This window comes from Tauraco erythrolophus, chromosome Z (genome assembly GCF_009769465.1).
Source record: "Tauraco erythrolophus isolate bTauEry1 chromosome Z, bTauEry1.pri, whole genome shotgun sequence".
Lineage (NCBI taxonomy): Eukaryota > Metazoa > Chordata > Aves > Musophagiformes > Musophagidae > Tauraco > Tauraco erythrolophus.
In genome coordinates, this window is record NC_141496.1 from 86,070,253 (window position 1) to 86,093,553 (window position 23,301).

A 23,301-nucleotide genomic window follows, 5' to 3' on the forward strand; every position below is an offset into this window, starting at 1 on the left:
AAGGCGGGCGCTTTTCCTCCCCTCCCGCCGGCGGCGTTCCGCCAGCTGTCGCGCAGGATGGGCGCCCCGTGGGAGAAGGACCACCTCTGGCTCTACGCGCTGGCGCTGGGCTTCGACCCCAAGACGAGCGACAAGGGCTTGAAAGCGGGGAGGTGAGCGCGAGGGAGAGCCAGGGAGGGAGGAGAAGGCGGAGCGGGGAGGCCCGTCTGCCGGCGCCGGGTCTCGCCCGGCATGGCCGCCCGGGGGCCTGGTGCTCCCTCCCGCCGGTGCGTGACACCGAGGGCATGCCCAGGTCGCTCCGCGTTAGCCGTGCCCGAAGAAATGGGACCCAGAAACAGCAATAATAACTTTCGCTTTGCGATTGTTACATCCCGCGGAGCCATGTGGAGGAGGCGATTTTGGCTCCGTACCGCTTGGCTTGAATCTCTCCTCTTTGAGAGAGCACGCTCCGATGTAAATCGTTTCAGTTTTTATTTTATTTTAAATAGGCTGGAGGGTGTATCTTTTGAACTACGCAGGAAGCGAAGCATTCAGGGTGTAACTCGTAACGTTTTAATGTAAATAGTATTTTGTAACCTTAAACGGCCTTTAGAAGTGCTGTGTTAGTTTGGCATCCTAAATACTTCTGATGTAGCGCTTTATTTGTCTATTAGGAAGATGCTTAATGACCCAAGGAGCAACATGTTACGTGATATTGCCCTATTTTTGTTCCATAAGCTGGAGCAGTTCTGCCCGTCAGGAGCTTTAAGGTAAGCATTCAGCTGCTGAGGTTACTGCTGTGCACATAATCAAGAATATAGCTTATGCTGAGAGGGAGGAAAAAAAAGTGATCTCTTGAGGGATGCTGTGCAAAAAGAACGTACAGTCGGGGAATTTGTTTCCTCTTGATCACAACTCTGTAATGTACCAGAAAACTTGCCTTAATTAAAGTTGTTTCTGATATAGTATCTGGTGAGTTGTTAAAAACTTGTATAGCTGCAAGGTAATCTACGTTTCCCATTCGTTTCCCTGACCAAACAGTGAGTAACATTTCCCAGTTATGGATTGCTGCCAGGATCTTCAATATGGCAATACCTCCATCTTCCTTAATATTTTTCCCCATACAGCTGAGCTATTTTAGCTTACACATTAATGAAATGGCTGGAGGAAGACCAGTGATATGAAAATTGTCAGTGTTCTGAGCCCCTTTTTTTTTTTTTTTCTCCTCTTCCTTTCTAAGTTAAAAAGAGATTCAGACAAATCTGTCTCTGAAATTGTCTGGAATTAACTTATTAATCATAGAACCATAGATTCTCTAGATATGGATTCTATGATTATGGCAAGAAAACCTTGTTGTTTAACAAACTGTTAGCTATTCTTGGTCTAGGCTATATCCCCTCATTTTTTGGCTCCTCCAGGAGGCATCACTAAGAAATCTTTGTCTTAGTCTTGTTCTTACAATGGTTGATTAATTAGGTAACTGAATATTTGAACGTGTTTTGAAATTGCCTTTTTTTTTTCTCCCCCCCCCCCCTTCGTTTTCCCTGTCCTTTTTAAATGGAAAGAGGCTGTTCCTTTGAAGTAAGAAACTTTGCAGATCCTAAATTTAGGAGGCATTGCTGTATGTTGCTAAAAGAAGTTGAAGTGAGTATTATGAAGAGTGAAAATTGACACTTGACTTGTTTCTGTGAGCTCTTTCTTTTTTTGAGAGAATATGTAGTGCTTTTAAATAAGAGTTTTAAATAAGGTTGTTTTACCAAAGAATTCAGTTTTACTCTGTGTCTTATTTCACGTGGTCTATCTTAGACTTGTTTGAGGAAAAATTGTGGAATTTAGATGACAGAGACTTAATCGTGGGTCTTAAAACTGCTGTGCCTTGCTTCTCGATAATGATGTTTGATTAAGCAGGAGTCTGGAGGGTTTCTCAGCTCTGGGTGAGAAAGATTTTCTTCAGCTTGAGAGATACTTGCTTAAGTTGCCCGAGAAGGGGTTTATTAGGGTGAAAGGGGGTTCAGATGGGTGAGAAACTTTTTTAACGTTAGTTTGATGGCTGTTGTTTAGGCTTTATTTCTCATATTAGTTTCGTGTTTAAAACCAGTTTAACTTTCCTAGGCAGAAGGCCACAGGCCTCTCCCACATGTTGCACCTTCTTCACTTGTTCCTCTTGCTGGTCATAGATGTATTCACCTGTTGTATTTGGTGGCAAGACATATACTGATTAAGGACATGAAAAAGAACTCAGAAGGTAAGCTCTAATGGAACGACAAAAATGCTTCATTTGTCATGTTTGTCAGTGAACCTGTCAAATATCTGTAATAGATGCCAAGAGCTTGAAGTAGTTCTGAGTTGACTGCTCAGTTCAAAATCTTCCGCAGGGTTTTGTATGCTTGCATAGAGCTGCTGCTGATAGAACAATGCAGATTGTTTTGCTTTCTGTTGCTTTATGAGTCTTGTTCCAAGGTTCGTCTGTGTGATGCTGTGCACCATTAGCCACATCAGCAGTGGTTTGGTCCAAAAGTATTGGACCACTGTACTATACTTTTTCTCACGACTTGAGGATTTCTGAAGGATCAGAACTCTATTGCAGGCGCCTTGTATTGTTTTGGTGACTTGAAGAATAGGGAAAGGGAGTGAGAGTGAGGGAATGAAAATGTATACAACAGAAAGAACTGGCAAAAAAGACAGTACACTGTGCATTCTGTTTCACTCCAGGTAAAACGGTCATCTTGATTTCTGATTCTTGCAGTTCAAACTAGGTGGATTAGGAAGCTGTCTACTTGCTAAAAGTGAATGATGTAATCTGAACATTAACTTTCGTTTAGGCACTGACGTACCTTTTACTGAAGCTGTGGAGTTGAGACATAAAAACATGCACATGGCAAAAGCAAGGCGTAGAGTCGCGTACAATAAACTTCTGCAAATTCTTCAAAGGGAAGATTTTGTTCTTCTAGAATATGAGAAAAAAGCACAGTAAGTAATGCATTTAAAGAAGTAGAGTCCTTTCATAAAAGCTGACTTTTGTGTGTGTGTTTTTAAAAGGCTGTGCTGGGTTTGGCTAGAATAGAGTTAACCTTTCATAGGAAAACTGGGAGGGGGCACAGCATGGGCAACTGACCAGAGTTAGTCAGAGGGCTGTTCAATACCATACGGCGTCATGCCCGGAGACTGTATATTGAGGGAGGGGCTTTTTTGCATCTTCACTGATGATCACAAGCGGGCTGGGCGTGTGGGGGGCTCCAGCTTCTGCCTTCAGTGTGGTGAGCCTTTGTACCTCTCGTCTTGTACTACTCTTTTTTCATTAGTATTATTGTTATTCTTTTCTCATTTTTTTTTTCGCCATTCTGTTAAATCATCCTTATCTCAACCCAAGAGTTTTGCTCTTTTTCTTCCTATTTTTCTCCTCCCATCCCACTGGAGTGAGTGAGCCGTGGTGTGGTTGCTTAGCTACCAACTGGGCTAAGCCACAACAAAAGGCTTTGAGGAGGCTGCATCTGCTTTGCAGCATGAGTTCTGTTGAGCTTCCCATTTTTCTCCCATTTCCTCCTTTAATTGACAGTTCTGCTGTTCGTGGGGTCTTTTGTGAAGCACAGCAGCCTAAAGAAATTAGTTCTTCAATTAGGGTATGTTGTGTTTTGGAAGATACGGCTGTTCGGGCATTAAAAATGATGAGGGAATTCTACATGTATAGCTCTATGATTTCTTAATATTTGAAGGGTCATATCTTAGAATATAACTGCCTCAGGGTGAAACATTTGGTCTTTGCGTAATCACTGAGAGACACATCTTATTTACATAATCCTTAATTATTTCGCCAAAATTATGCTATTCTCTATTCTTGTGTATGGGAAGCATTCCCAGTTTGAGAAACAGGAATAACTGTAACTTTCTGTGCAGTTATGTATCTTTGGAACTTGCAGAATTCAGGTGGGGTAGTTTACATGACCAGAGCACCGTCATGGACAGTTGCAAGCTGTACAGTAAACAGGAGAAAAGGAGGAGGCATTGCACTGTAGGTGAAAGAACAGTTTCAGTGCAGGCAGCATAGCTCTGTACAAGAGGTCTGGTCTGTTTCATGCCTTTGGGTTCAAGATCAGAGGGTTTAGCATCAAGGGAGACCTCATGATGGGTGTCTGCTATATGCCTCTTCCGCTATACCAGGTAAAGTATATGAAACCTTCTTCAGATGAATCAAATGCACCTCAGATCTGCAGATCTTGATTCTGACACAGGACTTCAGCTTACCCTGTTATTTGCTGGGAAGGCAGCACAGTGGTGCATTAGCAGTCTGGGAAACTGAAGTGCATCGAGGATGACTTTGTAATGCAATCACTGGGTGCGCTGAATAGGAGTGGTGCTCTTTTGAACTCACTGCTTATTACAAGAATTTCTTCTGGAAATGTAACTGCCAACAAGAACCTTATGGTCACTGCAGCCAAGACTTTAGAGCTCAAGATCTTGAGGAATGTGAGGAAGGCAAGTGGAAGAATAATGACACTGGACTTAAAAACCCAGATTTCCACTTGCCCAGGGAACTACTACGAGACATCCTGTGGAAAGCAGAAGGGCTCAGGAATGCTAGGATATTTTCAAGAGATCCTCGCTGAAGCTCAAGTGTGGTCCATCCCCTTAAGTGGAAAAAGAAGCATAGGAAAACAAGAAACCAACCTGGTTAAAACAGTGAGCTAGTGATAGAGCTCAGAAACCACAGAAGCAGTGTATGGAATGTGGAAAAGGAGAATGACTCCCAGACATAAAGAAGGAAATATTTCTCGGGTGTGCAGTGATGTAATTATGAAGGCCAAAGTTCAGCTAAATCTCCAAGAGCCTGGTAAGAGCCTGAAAAAAGGCTTCCATAGGTATGTTATTAGGAAGTGGAAGTACATGGAGGATTTAGGTCTGCTTCTGAATGAAATGGTGAGTTAAGTTACAGGTGTCACAGGCTGAAGTGCCTAATGCTGCCTTTGCCTCAGTCTTCATGGGTAAGGTCAGTAGCCCAGTCTCTGTGCCAAGAAGCAATGACGAAAGAAGAAACAAACCACTGGTAGTAGAAGAGGGTAAAGCAGAGGCTCGTGTGTACAAACTGGACATAGACAAGCCTTTGCCACCTGATGAAATATATCTAAGGGTGCAGAGGTACCTGGCATCTTTTCAGAACTGCTCTGTCGTCTTTGGGAGGATAGAAGGCTGGCTGAAGGGGTGAGCCCCAAGGGTGATAGTGCCTCGAAGTCTAACTGGTAGCTGATCATGAGTGGATTTCCTCTGGGGTTGATACTGGGTCTTACACTATTCCTTGTCTTCATAATAGATATGGATGACAGGGTTGAATGCAAACCCACCAAACTTGCAGATCATGCCAAACTGAGGAAAGGTGGATATGCTGGAATGAAGAGCTTTTACACAGAGACACCTTGATGGGTTTGGAGACTTGTTAAACCTCACACAGTTCTTGCTGGGCAAAGATCAGTGTCAAGTCCTGCACCTGGGATGGAATAATCCCCAACAGCAACACAGGCTTGCAGGTGATTGACTGGTGACCAGCTCTGCTAAGAAGAATCAGAGAATAGAAGAGTATTGGGCCACAAGCTGAGCATGAGTCAGCAGTGTGCCCTGGTAGCCAAGATGACCAACAGCCTCCTAGATTGTATGAAAAGGAGCACAGCCAGCAGATCAGGAGGTGTATTTCATTCGACCTGACAATTCTAAGGCCACACCTGGAATGCTGTGTTCAGTTTTGGACCCCTCAGTTGAGGAGAGAAATTGAAAGATAGGATAGATTCTAGCAGAGGACTACTATAATTAGAGAGTTGGAGAACTTGACACATACGAGTAAAAGCTGTAGAAATTGGGCTTGTTTAGCCTGAGGAAGACAAAGCTCAGGGGTTTTAATCACCATCCTCCAAGATCTAAAAAGTAGTTGTAGAAAAGACGGAGGTACTCTCTTCACAACGATATATGGTGACAGGACAAGAGGCAACAGGCCCAAGGTGCTTAAGGGAAAACTCCCATCTGGATAAAAAAAAATAATTAAAAAAATCTCATGTGGGAACAGTTAAACACTAGAATACGTTGCCCAGAAAAGTAGTGGAATCTCCCTTGCTGGAAGCATTCAAGACCTGGCTTGACAGCACCATGGGTAGAAATGGAAGATTCAACAATATAATTTCCAGAGGTCAAAGTCTCCTAAACTTCTTTGATTTCTATAATTCTGCATCTCCTCACCCTGCTTGCCTTGTGAGTGGTACCCTTCAAAAATGTAAATTGCTATGTTTTTTTCACTCTCAACAAGGCATCAGAATTCTGAAGATCCTTTAGAATTCAGGATGATTCAGGCACTCAGTGTTTCTGAAAATCAAGCCAGTGTGTTTTTACATGCTTAAAATTTTTATTTTTGTTTTTTTTTTTAAAATCTATCTTAGATGTTAACTTTTTTCCTAGGCTTTTAATTAAAGATATAAAAGAGATGAAGTCCTACTATGCAGCCCTGAAGAGGCAGTCTTGCAAGTAAGTGTTTTTGCTTCTAACTAAGTTAACATCTATAAATAATATATTTCTTACTCAATTTTATGAAACATTAACTATAATTTCATTGTAATCCACTTGAACTTTTGTTTTACATATGCATATAGGATGGAACAAAACAAGCAAAACAAAAATAACAGAACTGAGAAGATTCAAAAGGTGAGCTTTATTTTTATGCTGTGGCAGTATACTGCATTTCTTCTTACATTTCTGCAACACTTACTTTCAGATACTGTTATTTCCACTTGTCTACCTGTGATTTTGCTAGCCCTTTCACATGCCTTTATGCTGTTTTGATACTGTTATAGGTGGCAAACGTTTTAGTGTAGCATTTTTGTCCTTCTCTCCTGTCAAGGTCCGCAGTATGTGGACACTTATACTGGAAATGCTTGCATCTCTGAAAAAGCCAAAGGAAGTTGTGGATGCTGTACTTGATAAACGGGAGGATTATGCTGACGAGTACGTTTTAGATGGATCTGCTGTTGTTGTCAGTGTTCCACGGCTGTTGGCTCGCAGAGTTGAAAGTGATACATACCATGTAAGTAATTTTTGTCCTTCTTGCTAAACTGTTTTTTCGGTTTGGTGCTCAGGGATGTAATTAAATACCTTTTACTCAAGCATGGAAAGTAATTTGTGTGTAAAAATCTGTTATTTCATAGATTTCATAGATTTCTAGGTTGGAAAAGACCTCAGAGATCATTGAGTCCAACCGTCCCTAATCCCCATTAAACCATATCGCTAAGTAGATCATCCACCCTATTCTTAAACACATCCAGGGATGGGGACTCAACCACCTCCCTGGGCAGCCTATTCCAGTGGCTGACAACCCTTTCAGAGAAGAAATACTTCCTAACATCCAACCTGAATCTCCCCTGACTAAGCTTGTACCCATTTCCTCTTGTTCTATCACTCATCACTAATGTAAAGAGCCCTTCCCCTACCTCCCCACCATCCCTTCTCAAGTATTTGTAGGCTGTAATCAGGTCTCCCCTCAGCCTCCTCTTCTCCAGGCTAAACAGCCCCAACTCCCTCAGCCGCTCCCCATAAGTTTTATTTTCCAGCCCCTTGACCAGTTTAGTCGCCCTTCTCTGGACTCGCTCCAGGAGCTCAATATCTCTCTTAAAGCGAGGGGCCCAAAACTGGACACAATATTCCAGGTGCGGCCTCACCAGTGCCGAGTACAGGGGCAGGATCACTTCCCTGCTCCTGCTGGTCACACTATTCTTGATACACGCCAGTATCCCATTGGCCTTTTTGGCCACCTGGGCACACTGCTGGCTCATATCAAGCCGGTAGTCAACCAACACCCCCAGGTCCTTCTCCGCCAGGCAGCTCTCCAGCCACTCTTCCCCGAGCCTATAGCGATGCTTGGGGTTTTTATACCCCAAGTGAAGGACTCTGCACTTGGCCTTATTAAAGCTCATGCCATTGGCCTCAGCCCAACTATTCAGTCTGTTCAAATCCCTCTGAAGGGCCTCCCTACCCTCGAGCAGATCGACACAGCCTCCCAGCTTGGTGTCGTCCGCAAATTTACTGAGGGTACATTCAATCCCCTCATCCAGGTCATTGATAAAGATGTTAAACAGAACTGGACCCAGCACTGAGCCCTGGGGAACCCCACTGGTGACCGGCCTCCAGCCGGATTTAGCCCCATTTACCACCACTCTTTGGGCCCGGCCATCCAGCCAGTTTTTAACCCAAAGGAGGGTGTGCCTATCCAGGCCAGCGGTTATCAGTTTCTCAACCAGAACACTATGAGAAACTGTATCAAAGGCTTTACTGAGGTCAAGGAAAACTACATCCACAGCCCTTCCCTGGTCAACCAGGCGGGTCACCCCATCATAGAAGGTGATCAGGTTTGATTGGCAAGTTCTGCCTTTCATAAACCCATGTTGACTGGGCCTGATCACCCGGTTAACCTGTATGTGCTCATTCATAGCACTCAAGATAACCTGTTCCATGACTTTGCCCGTCACCGAGGTCAGACTGACAGGCCTGTAGTTCCCCGGATCCTCCTTCCGCCCTTTTTTGTAAATGGGGGTAACATCCGCCAGCCTCCAGTCCAGTGGAACTTCCCCAGTGAGCCAAGACTGCCCAAAGATAATGGACAGGGGTTTGGCAATGACATCCGCCAGCTCTCTCAGGACTCTCGGGTGGATACCATCAGGCCCCATAGACTTGTGGGCATCCAGCCGATGAAGCAGATCCTTGACCCGTTCCTCTTGGATCACAGGAGCTTCAATTTGCTTTCTCTCCCTGCTCTCAGACACCATAGGCCAGCTCACCTGGGAACTACTAACCTTATTATTAAAGACTGTTATGATTATGCTACTATTTTGTATTGATTATGTTTCAACCATGAACTTTTTAAGTTTAATAACTGCATTGAATTTAAGTTCAATAACTGCATTGGTAAGTCTGCTTGATTAGTACTTGATTTTTGTGTTGTTGTTGTTTAGACATTAAAACTAGGTTGACCAGTTTAGCTGTTGCTTTAACTAATGGGCTTCTCTTTCCAGTGTGTAGTATGTGATGCTGTTTAGGCCTGCCAGGGAACTGATTCTAGAACTGCTTTCAGGGAGCTGATTCTAGAAAACAAATCTGAGGCTTAAATCTAGAGTGGTGTGGTTTTTTTTTTTAAATGAAACAATCAGGAACTTTGTATCCCTGCTCTGACTACAGAAGACATAACCTGATGTTGATATTGTTCACTAATTCCTTTTTTTTTTTTTTCCTGCTCACTATACTTCAAGGTTTGTATAGGAGATGTATACGAAGCTGGAAAACTGAATTTCTTAACAGTCATTCAGTTACTAAATGAAGCCCTGAGGACATTGAGAGATGAATGTTGTCCGTTGGAATTAAAACAACCTGTAAAACAATTTGGGGCACTTGAGAATAAGATTACACTCTGCAATGAATTACTTCAGAATTTGCAAGAAAACAGGTAATTGTCTGGAAATTTTCTCTGATTCCTTGTTCTTTAGTCTAAGGATCATGTTTTCCTACCTTAGAGTCTTTTCTAAAATAATGTAATTTATAGAGAGAACATGTTGGTTCAATCTATTTCCTTTACCTCTGGGAAATTCCAATTTGTCTTGATTATCTATACAACTTTTAAAGGAGATTCTTCTCTACGTAACTTCAGCTTTTTGCCCTTGCTTCCTGAATATTTTAGGCTTTGTTCTTGGGGACTTCGTTTGCTTATGTTAATCAGTTCTGAGATTTTAAAACTTTATCTGAAGCTGGCTTAGGGAAAGTTTAAGTATGTATCTCATCGTGTGTGTGTATGTATTTCAGTATAGTTCTTCCAATTCCACTGTAAGAAACATGAAGACTGCTTTTTAGGTTGTGAATTTCAGTTAATTCTTAGTGTGTACACAAATGCATGAAAAAATTGATACATATCAAAGATTTTGCAGGATAAGGGCAACACATCTCCATCTTTATGCAGAATTGTTATCTCCACTGACAGATGTGTCATGTTCATTTTCCATGCTTACGTTACAGGCTAAAAATAGAGCAAGAGCGTCGTGTGTCAGTGAGTGGATCTATTTCTAAAACACAGGAAGACTGGGAAGTGAAGTGGAAAAACTTTCTTGGCCAGTGTCCTTTTAATTTAATGTTAGATCAGAATCCAGTAAGTAGCGTTCAACTTATGTGATTCTGGGGAAGAGAAAGGGTGAAGGTGGGAGAGGATGTACATCTAAGTTGGTGTGTTCTGTTGCATCCTTAAGCTTTATATAGCAGAAATATAGCAGAAATTGCTTGATGAAGTAGTCTTTCTTAAAGAAGACACATTTGACTTTAATGACAGCTGGTGTCTTCGTTTGAGATGGGGGATGGAACTGCCTTGTCAAGACAGTAGATCAGCATAATAGTGAGCTGGTTGGTTTTGGTTTTGTCCATCTCCATCCCTCCACGGAAACTGAGCTTTCGTGTGCTAACTCAGCAGGTGTTCAGTTTGATCTTTTTTCCCCTCTTAAAGTGATCTGCTTGACCAATGAGCAATCATTTCTAATTTCCATTCTGACATTAATATTGATACAGGAATCCGAGGTTATACCCTTGCCTATCTACCCAGCAGAGAGGGGAAGAGTTTCATGTTGATTCTGACAGCTGGTTTGCAGAAAAGCCGTTGTAAATAATTGTTTGTTAATCGCTATTGGTATGCAGATTTTTTCAGCCTGCTTGTGTAACTTTTTTTTTCTCTTTTGAAAGGAACTTGATTTTAGAGCTTTGCCTTTCTCTTCTTTTGATCTTGCAGAAGAAGAGGATATTGTCTCTTTTCAACAACTAATATCAGTTTCAGGTGAGTGAACAGGAGGTGGTTCTTCTCCTTCTCCCCCCTGCCACAATCGTTAAAAGTTACTTGGAGTCAAAAAGACTCCCTGCTTGCATTTGAAAATATCTGATAGTCTCTGATAATCTGGTTCTGAATGAGATACGACAAACAAGGTTGAAAAACGTAAGGAAATTGTGGCAAGGAGTCAGAGATTCTCTGAAGCTTTTGATATGGCAAGAAAACCATACTGCAGCTGTTTATCTTGCACAAAGGGTGTTGAGACAGATTTACGTGTACAAAGGTTCATTCTTGAGCTCTAAAGAATACTTTCACCTTAACTGTAAAGGTTGCTTCAGGTTGGAGGAGTAATAAGAAAGAAAAAATAAAACTTTTCCCATTGGCCAGCTGGGAAGGAAGTTGAAGGTGTCCTCCCACTTAAGCATCTCCCTGTTGTGTTCTGAAATACTCGTTCCACAGTAACTGTGCCATTTGATCAGGACTTTATTTGATCTCTGTTGGTTGCTTTCAGTCATTAGGTCAACAGTGCTGATCAGAGCTCTCTTTGATCAGTCATGAATGTTGCATGTGCTAATCAGCTGATGAGCTGATTGTGTTTTACTCGGTAGTGCTTATTGTCCAAGTGTGGACTATCCCTAGTATAGAGTTATAAGTTAGAAGCTCCAAAGCAAGGGTGGAAGAGGAGGGGGAATACAGCTTGAATCACATGTCATTTGCAGTCCCTTTTAGGATGAATGACATAGCAGACGTATGTTGGCATTTCAAGATCCAAAGCAATAGGGAGAAGATCCTTTTGGTTACAAAGGTGAAAGCACCGTTCCAGCAGGCTGAGGTCATGTAAGTCTAAGGACAGAAGCTGCGAAGAAAAGGCTACAGAATTTCAAATGGAAGGTCGTTTGCCTTAAAAATGGCAAAGATTAAAGCACTGTGCAGTAATGCTGTGAGCTTCTGGTGCTATCAGAAAGCTTGAGAAAAAACTAGTGTCTGTGGCATTCTCTCTACTCTGTATTTAAGATGCTCAGTCTGAGAATCCAGCCACTAAGAAGACTAAACTTCTGCCTGTTAGCATGGTAAGCTTTAAAAAAAATATTAACCTCACTTTTTGAAGTGAGCTCGTATTTTGGAGGTGTTGTTGAGGTGAATACCTGTGTTTTGTGGTGAGGTTTTGGTAGCAGGGGAGAGGTTGCAGGGGTGACTCCTATGAGAAACTGTTAGAAACTTCCCCAGCTCCAAATGGGACCTGCCTCTGGCCAGGACTGAGCCCATCAGCACCTCTGTGAATGACTTATTAAAGAAGGGACAAAGAAACTTGCGCCATGTGGGACCTGCAGTGGAGAGAGAGGGAAAGGCGTTGGTGGCTGCTCCGACCTCCTTGCTGGTGGGGGTAGTGCTGGCCGTGGCTGTGACTTTGAGCGACTTGGAGTGCTGCGAAGCTCCCAGCTCCTGGAGTGCCCACTGGGTGAAACTTGTCCCCCTGGGGCTGCCAGTGTTCGTTGAGCCTGGCATAGGTGCAGCGGAGAGAGAACTGAGACCTGAGAGAAACAACATTGCAGACACCAAGCCAAGGTCAGCAAACATGGAGCAAGAAGAGGTGTGCTGGAGCTGAGATTCCCCTGAAGCCCAGGCTGTCCCTCTGCAGCCCATGAGAGAAGTGATAGAGCAGTCTTTGAAGACCTGTGGTCATGGAGGAGCCCACACCAGAGCGGTTGACTGTGCCCGTAGAAGGCCGTGGCTCCATGGGAAGCTCACACTGGAGCAATTCCTTGGTGAAGGACTGCATCCTGCAGGAGGGACCCACGCTGGAGCAGTTTGTGAAGAACAGCAGCCCTTGGGAAGGACTCATGTCAGAGAAAATTTGTGAGCTTTCTCCTGCAGGAGGGACCCCACGCTGAAGCAGGGGAAGAGTGTTCTCCCTGAGGAGAAAGGAGTGGCAGGAAAAAATGTGTGATGAACTGACTGCAACTCCCATTCCCCATCCTCCTGTGCTACTGGGATGAGGAGGTAGAGAAATCAGGAGGCACGGTTGAGCCTGAGAAGGAGAGGGGTGAGGGAAGGTGTTTTAAGATCTGGCTTTGTTTCTTGTTATCCTCACTGATGTGATTGGTAATGAATTCAATTGATTCCTCCCCCTCCCCCCAAGTGGAGTCTGTTTTGCCTGTGACCATAATTGGCAAGTGATCCCTCCCTATCCTTGTCTTGATCTGTGAGCCTTTTCTTATGCTTTTCTCCTCTCCATCCCACTGGGGCAGGGAGGAGCGAGGAAGTGGCTGCGAGGTGCTTAGTTGCCAGCTGGGCTAAACCATGACAGTACAAAACGAAATGCCATTTATGTTTGCAGAAGCTGAAATTTAGGGTTAGTAGAGAACTACTGACTGTTTATCTAAATTGTGTGCCAGAATAGATGCTTATTGTTCTAGAGAGTCCTGAGCTGAGGCACATGTGCATCTGATTAATGTGCAAACCATTACCTTACAATGTGCCTTGCCTTGCTTGGACTGAGGCAGCGTTGATCAGAGGGATGAGTATGCCCACAAAAATATTTATTGATAAATACAGGTGAAGATGGTGAGGAAAACGTGGATGTAACTTTGCTTTGTGGAATTGATGTGCCACACAACTGATGAATATATATAGAGAGGAGAGGATAATGATGACGTGGCTGGGATTGTAGTTTGGTAGAAGGTAGAATGTATGATTGATATGTGCAAGGCAGCAGATAGAATCATGCCTCTGAAGCGTGTGTTCAGGAGAAATACAAATAGGTGCTCGCTGCTAGTGACATCTGTGGCTGCCGGTGGTACCTAAGCAAAAGGGTTGATTTCACTGTCCTGCTTATGTAATAATTTATTTTTCTTGAAGTGTTCATAAAATCTGTTCTGTGAGTAGTCCACAGAAGTGGTCTGAGTCACTTGTGTTAACTGGGAAGTTGGCAAAAAAAATGAATGCAGTAATAAAACTCTTGTCTTGCTTTTCTAGGTGTTCGGGACTCTCTTCATGAAGTACGTTGTGAGAAAGATGATGGAGCATTGGGAACTGTGATGGATAGTTCAGCACCACCACTAACAGGGTATGATGTTAACGAGAAATTGATTAAAAAGTCATGGAAAAAAACCAAAAATTTACTTGTTGGGGTTGAATATATTGCATCTGTTGATCCTTAGTGGAATATTTCAGTAGCCCACTCCTTACATGTCACTTCCCCCTGATTTAGCAAGATAGTCCTAAAGTAACTACCACTTTCTCCAGCTGGTGACAGATTTATCAACTGTTTGCTGCTGAATAGGATGTGCAGCAGCCAAGTTGCAAGGTTTTTATCTCACTTTTTAACTACATTCTTTCAAGTTTTAAGAGGCAGGTGAAGGAAATAGAATTCTGTTTCTTGGGCTGGGTTGAGGTAGGCATATATGTTCAGTGTAGCCTGAGAATAAAAGGACAGACATTCACAGGAGCCCTCTTTTGTGTTTAAAAAAAACCCAACCCAACTAAAAGCGAACCAAAACAAGAAACCGTGGCTCCCAAGCAGAATTACTGTGCTAAACCTTCTCAACAAGGCTTTTCTCATGAGTCTTCTAAATCACTTTGTTCTGTAACTTCTCTTACCACAATTCCAGCAAAGGACAGAATGCAAAACAGTGGTATTCTGAAAAGTTTTGGCCCAGTTGTCGTTTACTTGGTCCAGGAAGGTTTCATGACCTTTTGAATAACACTGTGTTTCACAATATGACTCCTACAGATACTTCACAGTTGCCTGCTAGGATGGAAAGGGAGTTATCAAAGGAAAGCTGTCCTATACTTAAGACTTCAGTAAATGTAGTTGCATATAAGTCTCAGAAATTGTCCAAGTAGTTAACAATTAAAGTCTGGATTTCTCTCAGTGACTTCATACAGCATGAATTTTTGTCTGCTTTGGATTCTAAAGACAGGTAACAGCAAGTATTAATGTTTTAAGGTGCATTCTTCCTAACAAGTGAGGACAGTACCTTACATTTTAGAGAGCTATTAGCCCTATGCTCCTCAGAAGTGATCAGATCCAGGTTTTTGGTAGCCAGGTGACTAGTAATTATCAGTAGGTTTTTATAGGAACAGACCTGTGGATGCCAGAGGTGATTCAGAGAAGGAATATCTAGGGAAAAGAACATTATCAAGTCTGCAGAAGACTTTCCAGTTATCTTTGATTGCAAAATACAGAAGACTTCTTTACAAAATGTGTCACAGAACCCCATCTTTTTCTGTTTGGTAATCAAGGGAAAAGTTTCATCATTTATTAACTTTGGGAGGCTGATACACAACTAGGGCTAAATCTGCTCTAATTGTCATGTGTTCTCCCTATAATAAAAGTGCCTTCTGATGACCGGGACGAATTGAGGGAAATCGTAACGGACAGATACGGGGCACACAATACGTAATGGCCTTCTACTACGACTTGCATGCCACTTGTTAATTTGTCTCTAAAACCCTTTTTTCTTCTCTTCCCCACTGCACCAAGGATCTCTTCAGAGCCTTTGGAGTTGTCAGAAGCATCTGAAAAAAGAAATGTGGTAATTGAAAAGGTTGTTCTTAAGTAATTTCCTACCTGTCAAACAAGTTAAATTTACGATATTTGCTTTTTGCAGATCAAAGCCTAGACTTAAGATTTGAGGAGGAGGCTTGTGGGGTGTGTGTGTTGTGGTTTTTTTTTTTATCTGAATCAATTCTGTAAAATTGTAAAAGCTTGTGTTATAATGTGGCCTAAAAGCAACTTGGATATGCAGTTGTCCATTGCACAGCTGTTCACTAGTGTGTTCAGAGTAGTTGCAGATGAGTCACCTGTGTTCTATGCAACACCCTATTCTAGCCAATACTTGTATCTTACTTAAAATACAATTATAAAAATATTTTGTATTTAGTTAGAATTTAAGATTGAAATATTTTCTTACCTAAACACTAAGGACATTGCTGTGCAGAATTTCTACAGCAGTTCCTTCATGCTGATTTTCTGACACTTGAGTTTAAAACTTATAATAATTTCTGTGTATTCTTCTAGAACTTGCCTATGGAAGCTTGCAAGGGGGAAGAAAAACCTGTGCCTCCAAAGATCTTAAAAAATGGGAAGGATGAGTCCACCACTTCAGAAGTATGGGAGAATGCCAGTGATCATGTTATCAAAACAAAGTCTCCTGTCAAAAAAGAAGACCCTCTCAAGAAGGCCATAGAGGAACTGACAGAAGAGGTTAGGAAAAGTTTCTTTTCGTTTGTTAATTTTTAAATGAATGATCATTAAGTTTAGAGAATACATTACTAATTACGTCATAAAATCACTGTTGTAATCTGCGTATGTCACACGTTACTTTTTTCTGCTAGATAGTAATCAGTGTCACTAAGTTTTTGGGCTGACACTACTCAATTAAGTGCACCCTGAACGCATGGAGCCTGTGCAGTTATCGTACGTACAAATGATGAAGTGAATAGAATTTTCAGTAGAATCATGGTATGCTTTTTAACTCCTCTCATACTTTAGTCTGTCAGCCACTGCATATGTTAAGAGTTCAACAGCCCTTTTTGTTTCTGAAGTTATGCAGATTAATATTTAACAGGGTTTGGGAACAGTCACATTAGGACACGATGTTAAGTCAGTAGAGAATAGAGAGGGGGACCACCTTGAGCCCTTCTCAGTTTGACCAGTCTACCAGCTTCCCAAGCAAGACGAGACCCTTGCACCCGACCCGCCTGCCTCACCCCATTTAAGGGGAAGGGGAGTTACCTCGAACCCATTACAATTTGGCCGGTCCGTCAGGATCACACTGACAGCGTCGGTGGGGCAGATCCCTCTGGGCAGCCCGCTGAGTCAAGGGTGATGTCCAACCTATGCAGGGACCTTCACGGGCAGCACACCGGGCCAAATCCCTCATATCCCCGGAATCAATCGTTCAAGTTTCCGTAAACTTGTGTTTATACATAACAAATTTTATTACATGTGCTCGTGACAAGATACAGATTGGAAGACAGCCGGTGATAGGGACTGGCTGTGAAACCAGATTTGCTCTGGAACAACATGAAACCAGAACCGATCGGTGATAATTCTAAATAGCAACATGGTAGTGACTAAGCGTGACAGAGCTCTGACCCAACAGGCGTCCCTATGGGGGCAGAAGAGAGATCCAGCCCAGTGACTGATCCCAGACGTTCTGATGGAGGGCTTCTCCCTAACACCCCCTTCTCTTTAGCAGTTTTTATACTGGTTTTTGCTCTCAGGTGGAGCTTGAGTGACTCTAGTCATACCTGCCTTTGTTAGGATTGGTGTAAATGTTCCTCCCTTCAGTTTAAAGGTACAGGCTAGAAGAATTTCAGAGTGCGTGCTCTGTGAGGGGTGGTCACAGCCCGGAGGCAGGTGGCTTTTGAGGTGGAGGTGTGTTTTGGTATTATGATGACATTATAATGAGCAAAGTTCAGCTTCAGGATGCAATTCCACCATCATTGCTGAGGTAGCAGTTGCGATCCATCTTCCTTGATGGCAACTGTGCAGTTATCTTCGCCGGACATTCTTTATCCATGGTAACAGGGATGAGCCGTGGTACCTCCGTACCACTCTGCTCCCCGTTTCAAGGATATGGCACATCCTGTTCGAGCAGATGGAGCCTTGTCTGTTCCAAGTGCATTCTGTTCCTGGGAGCAGCAACTGTGTCTCACCTCAAAGCTGCTCTAATATTACAGCTTATGTTAAGATGTAAGCTGAACTTTGGGGGACAATGTTCTCCCATTCCCTCCCAGTTTCTGTTATTTTTCTACAGGAACTTTAAGTAGAGACTTAAGTATTTCTTCTTCTAGGTATGTTATTTAAGATTTAGCTGAGAAATTCCTTCACAAGAGTTACTGTAAAACGTGCCACAACTTGATTTGGAAAGTAAATTGCATCTTTCACTGAAATGGTACAGGTACAGTTATTTTTCATCTGCTAAAATGTTTTCTTTATGTAAATGTAACTCTAGTCTTCAAGCTTACGCAGTTCTTGACTAGTTTCTTAAATATTTTCTATCTGACCTCATTTTCTTCTTTTAAAGATGGATTCATAGATGATGAGGGAACTTAAAATTGAATTCTGATTTCAGTCTGCTATCTTCATTTTGTGTTTGTAGCATGCTGTGGTCATTGTGAGCCTAAGTAAGTAAATGACAGCAGAAGAGTCAGGAGATTCCAGACTCTTCAGATTATTTGGAGAATGGGATTTATTTCGAGCCATAACTGGCAGAAATAAAAAGGTTTATAATTTTTCCTTCTCAGGATTTACCCTTCTCTAACATCCTACAGGTTGCAAGAGCAGTGATGTCTGACTCTCCTCAGAGTGGTGAAGGAAAAGGAATGTCGTTAGAAGATCTCATTAGCTCACTGGCTTCTGACCCATTTTTAACAAGGAGACAGATTCCCAGAACTCCAGAAAATCTGCGTAAGTCTAAAACTCTTGTTTTTGTAATACTTATTGGCTAGAAACATGATTATTTCATTGACCATTGTACATGTCACGCAAGAAGGAAAAGATAATTATTTCAGTGAAGCTGCAAGTTATCCTAATGGCTTACTCTGTAACACAACATAGTAGGCCTAATAAGATGTGAATACTGTGAATTTGATGTAGCGTAGATTTTTTTTTTTCCTGTGTAAAATCTCCTTTGTGTTGAGGAAGAAATTAAGCATAAAAAATATGAAGTAGCTATACATCTTCTTTTTTAGATTATGTTGCTGAAGGGATAGAATGAAAACAGATTGAGAGTATGAAAGTACTAAAATTTTACCTTGGTTCGTTCTGTTTAGTTACTGAAATTAGAAGCTCGTGGAGAAATGCTGTTCAGACTGAGAGCTCATCCGGCATAGAGCTGACCCCAACTGAAGTAATGAAAGACGAATCTCCAATGGATGCTAGACCTATAATGCAGAAGGTGGCGGACTCTAGTTTGATGCACTCTATCCATGCATCTCCAGTACCTGGCTTCAATCCTCCCATGTCAGAAAGGAAGTCCCAATTAAGTTCTACGGAATTTAGATCTGAAGAGCAGATAAGTCATATCATTGAATCTTCAATTTTGGAAACATCTGAAATGCGAGAGAATGAGAGACCTGAAGAACACGAATTAGAATGTTCTGTTTTGTTCAAAAATTCTGTACAAGATACAGAAGAACAGACTTTTCCGGATGTAAAGAGCGTGAATGCTTCAGATGTTTTTTCAGAAAACAATAGTGGAACAAATGTTCAACCTTCAGACCACTCTTGGAGTTCTTTAATGGATAAGATGCTGCACTGGAATGCATCTCTGTTAAGGTCTGGTAGTCCTAAAACTTTCCGCTCAGGGATATTGAGTGAGACGTTTCCAGAAGAACTTGATACCTTAGACCTCAGCAAATCTGAAAGCTCAGAGTCTGATTTTGATGTAATAGACAGTGCATATGTAACAGGGCTTTCAAAAAATAAGGGAGATACTCAAAAATCAAAGCTAGATCTACATTCCCTGTTTGACACACATAAAGCACTGCAAGAGGCTGCATCTGGAAGTGAAGAGGAGTTGCATGAAACGCATAGTGAAGGTGAATCTGTAAGTTTTAGCTCAGAAAAAAGAGAAAGAGATGAATTGTGGGGTCCTCGAAAAGTCTTTTGCTTGGATGAAGAATTTAGCAAGACACCATCGCCAATACCTCTTAATGATAGAAAATATTCCCTGTCACTATTGCTGGAATCCTATCAACATCTGGAGGAAATGGCATCAATGGTACATGAAATCCCATTAGACTTAATACGAAAATTGGAGGGTAAGTATCCATGTACTTTAGCAACAAGATTTTGTCCATTCTGCCACTGTGTATACTGCCATATATAACCTACTCTGAATAGCTGAACCATGCTATGGATGTGTAGGGGGATGGGTTATTTGTATATTTATTCCTTATGGCAGATGAGACGTAAAGGCAAAGGAAACATGCTTCCTTTAGTTGTATCAGCATCTTGCGAGTAGGAGGAAAGGTGGACATCTGACTTTCTGGGATAATCTACAGCTACCTTAAAAAAAAAAACCAAACCCAAAAAAAAACCTTTAAGGTACATTGGTTACAGAGTAATCTGAAGGTAAATCTTGAGAATTCACTGAGTTAGTTTGAAATAGTGTTTACTCTGACCTAATTTGACTATTTCGAATTGTGTTGAAGGTAGTTTGAACTTTTAGAGGTGAATCAGGTGTTCATAGTCTGTAATTCATTTGTAACAAAAAGTATATTAATATACTGCGTTCCAGCGTGCCTGCCCTCTCAACCCTATTTCCAACAGAAGTGTCAACTTTATTTAAGCAGTAGTGCAGTGCTTGGTTACATGTGATGTCCATTTTTGAAATGCATTAATAAAAATGAGCCAGTAATGGTTATTCTTTTACCAAAACAGGTGGAATTTGATGAAGTACTACAAATTTAACACAACAAGGTAGTCTCAAGCAGCAGAGAGATTTATACTTTGTGCAAAGGCTTGCTGCAATTTAGCTTTTGCTTAAAATTGTGGCTCTACTGGTAGTAGATGATTTTACCTTGCTTGGAACAGTTAGCAGTATTAGAAGTACCGCTTCATATATGCTTTTTTTAATATACACCAAACACTTCTGGAGCAGTATTCCTGTCAATTAGTCAGATATTGTAGAGTGCTAACTAACATACTTTTTCTTCCAGATAAAGAGCAGTTGAATGAGAAGCCAAGCATGAAGGAACCATCATCAGAACAGAATTTGTAAAGCAGAGGCATAACCACAACAGTGTAATTATGGTTCACTTGAGCATGTAATATCTTCTCCAAGCATTGTCTAGATGGAGAAGTTGTACTCCTTTCTGGTTTTTGCAGAGACTATTCCAGTGTCCTTGTTAAAGAGTATTAGTTGTCTACTCTGGTTCTTCCAGCTTCATGTCATCCGTAGTAGTATTCTATGTACAGTCCATCATTTCCGTATGGAACTATGTATTCCTTTTCAAGCATAGTTTTAAAAATAGGAGATACTGAATAGGTGGCATAATCCTAGAAAATGGAAAAATAAAGCCTCAAATGAGAAGTAGTGAAATCTTTGTTGGCTATATCTTGCTGCTAGTTCCACCCTGCCCCCTGCTGCCCCTCCCCCCGCCACCCACTCAAAAAATGCCCCCACCGCCAAAAAAAAAAAATCCCACAAAAACCAAACCAACAAACCACACCCAAACTTTACTTGGTGCTCTACATTCATTCGGTGGTTCTCTCCTCCTGAGACTTCTGGTTGATATTGCCGTCAGTTCTGCCTGTTGAGAGACTGCTCTCTCTTAAACTTCCTCAAAAGTGTCTATTTCTTTAGATGTATTACTGGATAAATGTTTTACACTAAAGTTTTAAGATTTTATGACTTCTTGTGGAAAAATAACAGAAACTGGGAGGGAATGGGAGAACATTGTCCCCCAAAGTTCAGCTTACATCTTAACATAAGCTGTAATATTAGAGCAGCTTTGAGGTGAGACACAGTTGCTGCTCCCAGGAACAGAATGCACTTGGAATGGACAAGGCTCCACCTGTTCGAACGGAATGTGCAATATCCTTGAAATGGGGAGCAGAGTGGTACAGAGGTACCACGGCTCATCCCTGTTACCATGGATAAAGAATGTCCGGCGAAGATAACTGCACAGTTGCCATCAAGGAAGATGGATCGCAACTGCTGCCTCAGCAATGATGGTGGAATTGCATCCTGAAGCTGAACTTTGCTCATTATAATGTCATCATAATACCAAAACACACCTCCACTTCAAAAGCCACCTGCCTCCGGGCTGCGACCACCCCTCACAGAGCACGCACTCTGAAATTCTTCTAGCCTGTACCTTTAAACTGAAGGGAGGAACATTTACACCAATCCTAACAAAGGTAGGTATGACCAGAGTCACTCAAGCTCCACCTGAGAGCAAAAACCAGTATAAAAACTGCTAAAGAGAAGGGGGTGTTAGGGAGAAGCCCTCCATCAGAACGTCTGGGATCAGTCACTGGGCTGGATCTCTCTTCTGCCCCCATAGGGACGCCTGTTGGGTCAGAGCTCTGTCACGCTTAGTCACTACCATGTTGCTATTTAGAATTATCACCGATCGGTTCTGGTTTCATGTTGTTCCAGAGCAAATCTGGTTTCACAGCCAGTCCCTATCACCGGCTGTCTTCCAATCTGTATCTTGTCACGAGCACATGTAATAAAATTTGTTATGTATAAACACAAGTTTACGGAAACTTGAACGATTGATTCCGGGGATATGAGGGATTTGGCCCGGTGTGCTGCCCGTGAAGGTCCCTGCATAGGTTGGACATCACCCTTGACTCAGCGGGCTGCCCAGAGGGATCTGCCCCACCGACGCTGTCAGTGTGATCCTGACGGACCGGCCAAATTGTAATGGGTTCGAGGTAACTCCCCTTCCCCTTAAATGGGGTGAGGCAGGCGGGTTGGGTGCAAGGGTCTCGTCTTGTTTGGGAAGCTGGTAGACTGGTCAAACTGAGAAGGGCTCAAGGTGGTCCCCCTCTCTCTTCTCCATTGACATAATATTGTGTTGTAACATGACACTTGTGGTAGTGTTAATGCAACTTTTACTTTAAGGTAGTTGATACACATTTGTGACATTGTCATGTAAGTAACTGACAATACAGATTGTGGTGTGGTGGGAATGTAAAAGTTGAGCTTCCAGCAGATAAACTTCTTACTGTAAAAGTACTGACCCCATACCTGATGTTTTTACATTGCTAAGTAAAGTTATTTTTATATTCTGGTATATCTTTTTCTTTCTTTCTTCCGAAACACTTGCGAATATGTTTTAAGAAGAATCTCTACCTGTGTTTGACATCTTCCTCATACAGCAGAATTTGTCAAGCTTTGTGAAAAGAGATTTATGTGGCTGGTTGTGGAAGCTATAATGTGACTGCTGACATCTTAACAGCTAAGAGGGAGGTGCTTTTGAATAGCCCATATACATGTTGATCTAATCATAGTCAAACAGCTAGGGGACTGGAAGGTCTGACCTTAGCTATCAGCTGTCTGGAACAGGCCCAGTTGTACTCCTGGCAGACCTGGGCTCCAGAGCTTGATGCTGGTGACTTCACAAAGGTTTCCCAGGTGACTGACCAGGCTTTCATGTCCTGATCAGAAGAGGCTTGAAAGCAGGACTGCAGAGCTGTGGTCGGGATGCCACCAGAGGAACCTGGGCATGCTGGCCCAGGAAAGGTGCTGGTTAACTAGGATGTGTAATGCAGATTGTACCAATGTTGTGTGCTCTGCCCTGCTTCTGTAGGTTCCTACATCATCTTCTGACATGATTGTCTTCAGGGACTGCTGCTGAAGAGAGAAGGTTTATGCTGGTTTTTTGTTGTTGTGCTGCTATAGAGCATCTGCTGGGAAAGACCTGAACCACAACAGTTTTTCTTAGCAAACGTGTCTCCTCTATCGCCTGTGCCTTTGCAGTACTTCCATCCTTGAAGAAGCACGTTTGTCAGCTGTGCTCCTGTGGGTATG

The 23,301-nt window shown here is 42.3% G+C and overlaps 1 protein-coding gene and 1 non-coding gene across 2 annotated transcripts; both read left to right on the forward strand.

The window, feature by feature from the left end:
* The first annotated feature begins 57 nt into the window (after positions 1–57).
* HAUS6 (HAUS augmin like complex subunit 6) lies at positions 58–20,731 on the forward strand. The gene is made up of 17 exons (XM_086629259.1): positions 58–152; positions 654–749; positions 1,545–1,623; positions 2,092–2,224; positions 2,802–2,949; positions 6,415–6,480; positions 6,606–6,657; positions 6,854–7,036; positions 9,252–9,445; positions 10,009–10,138; positions 10,720–10,810; positions 13,778–13,868; positions 15,288–15,351; positions 15,825–16,010; positions 18,086–18,221; positions 18,587–19,576; positions 20,477–20,731. Exons 1-17 carry the CDS (start codon positions 58–60, stop codon positions 20,536–20,538), a joined length of 2,796 nt encoding a protein of 931 aa, XP_086485385.1. The 3' UTR covers positions 20,539–20,731.
* Positions 15,073–15,202, forward strand: LOC147526486 (small Cajal body-specific RNA 8). Its single transcript, XR_015222948.1, has one exon.
* Positions 20,732–23,301: the final 2,570 nt, after the last annotated feature.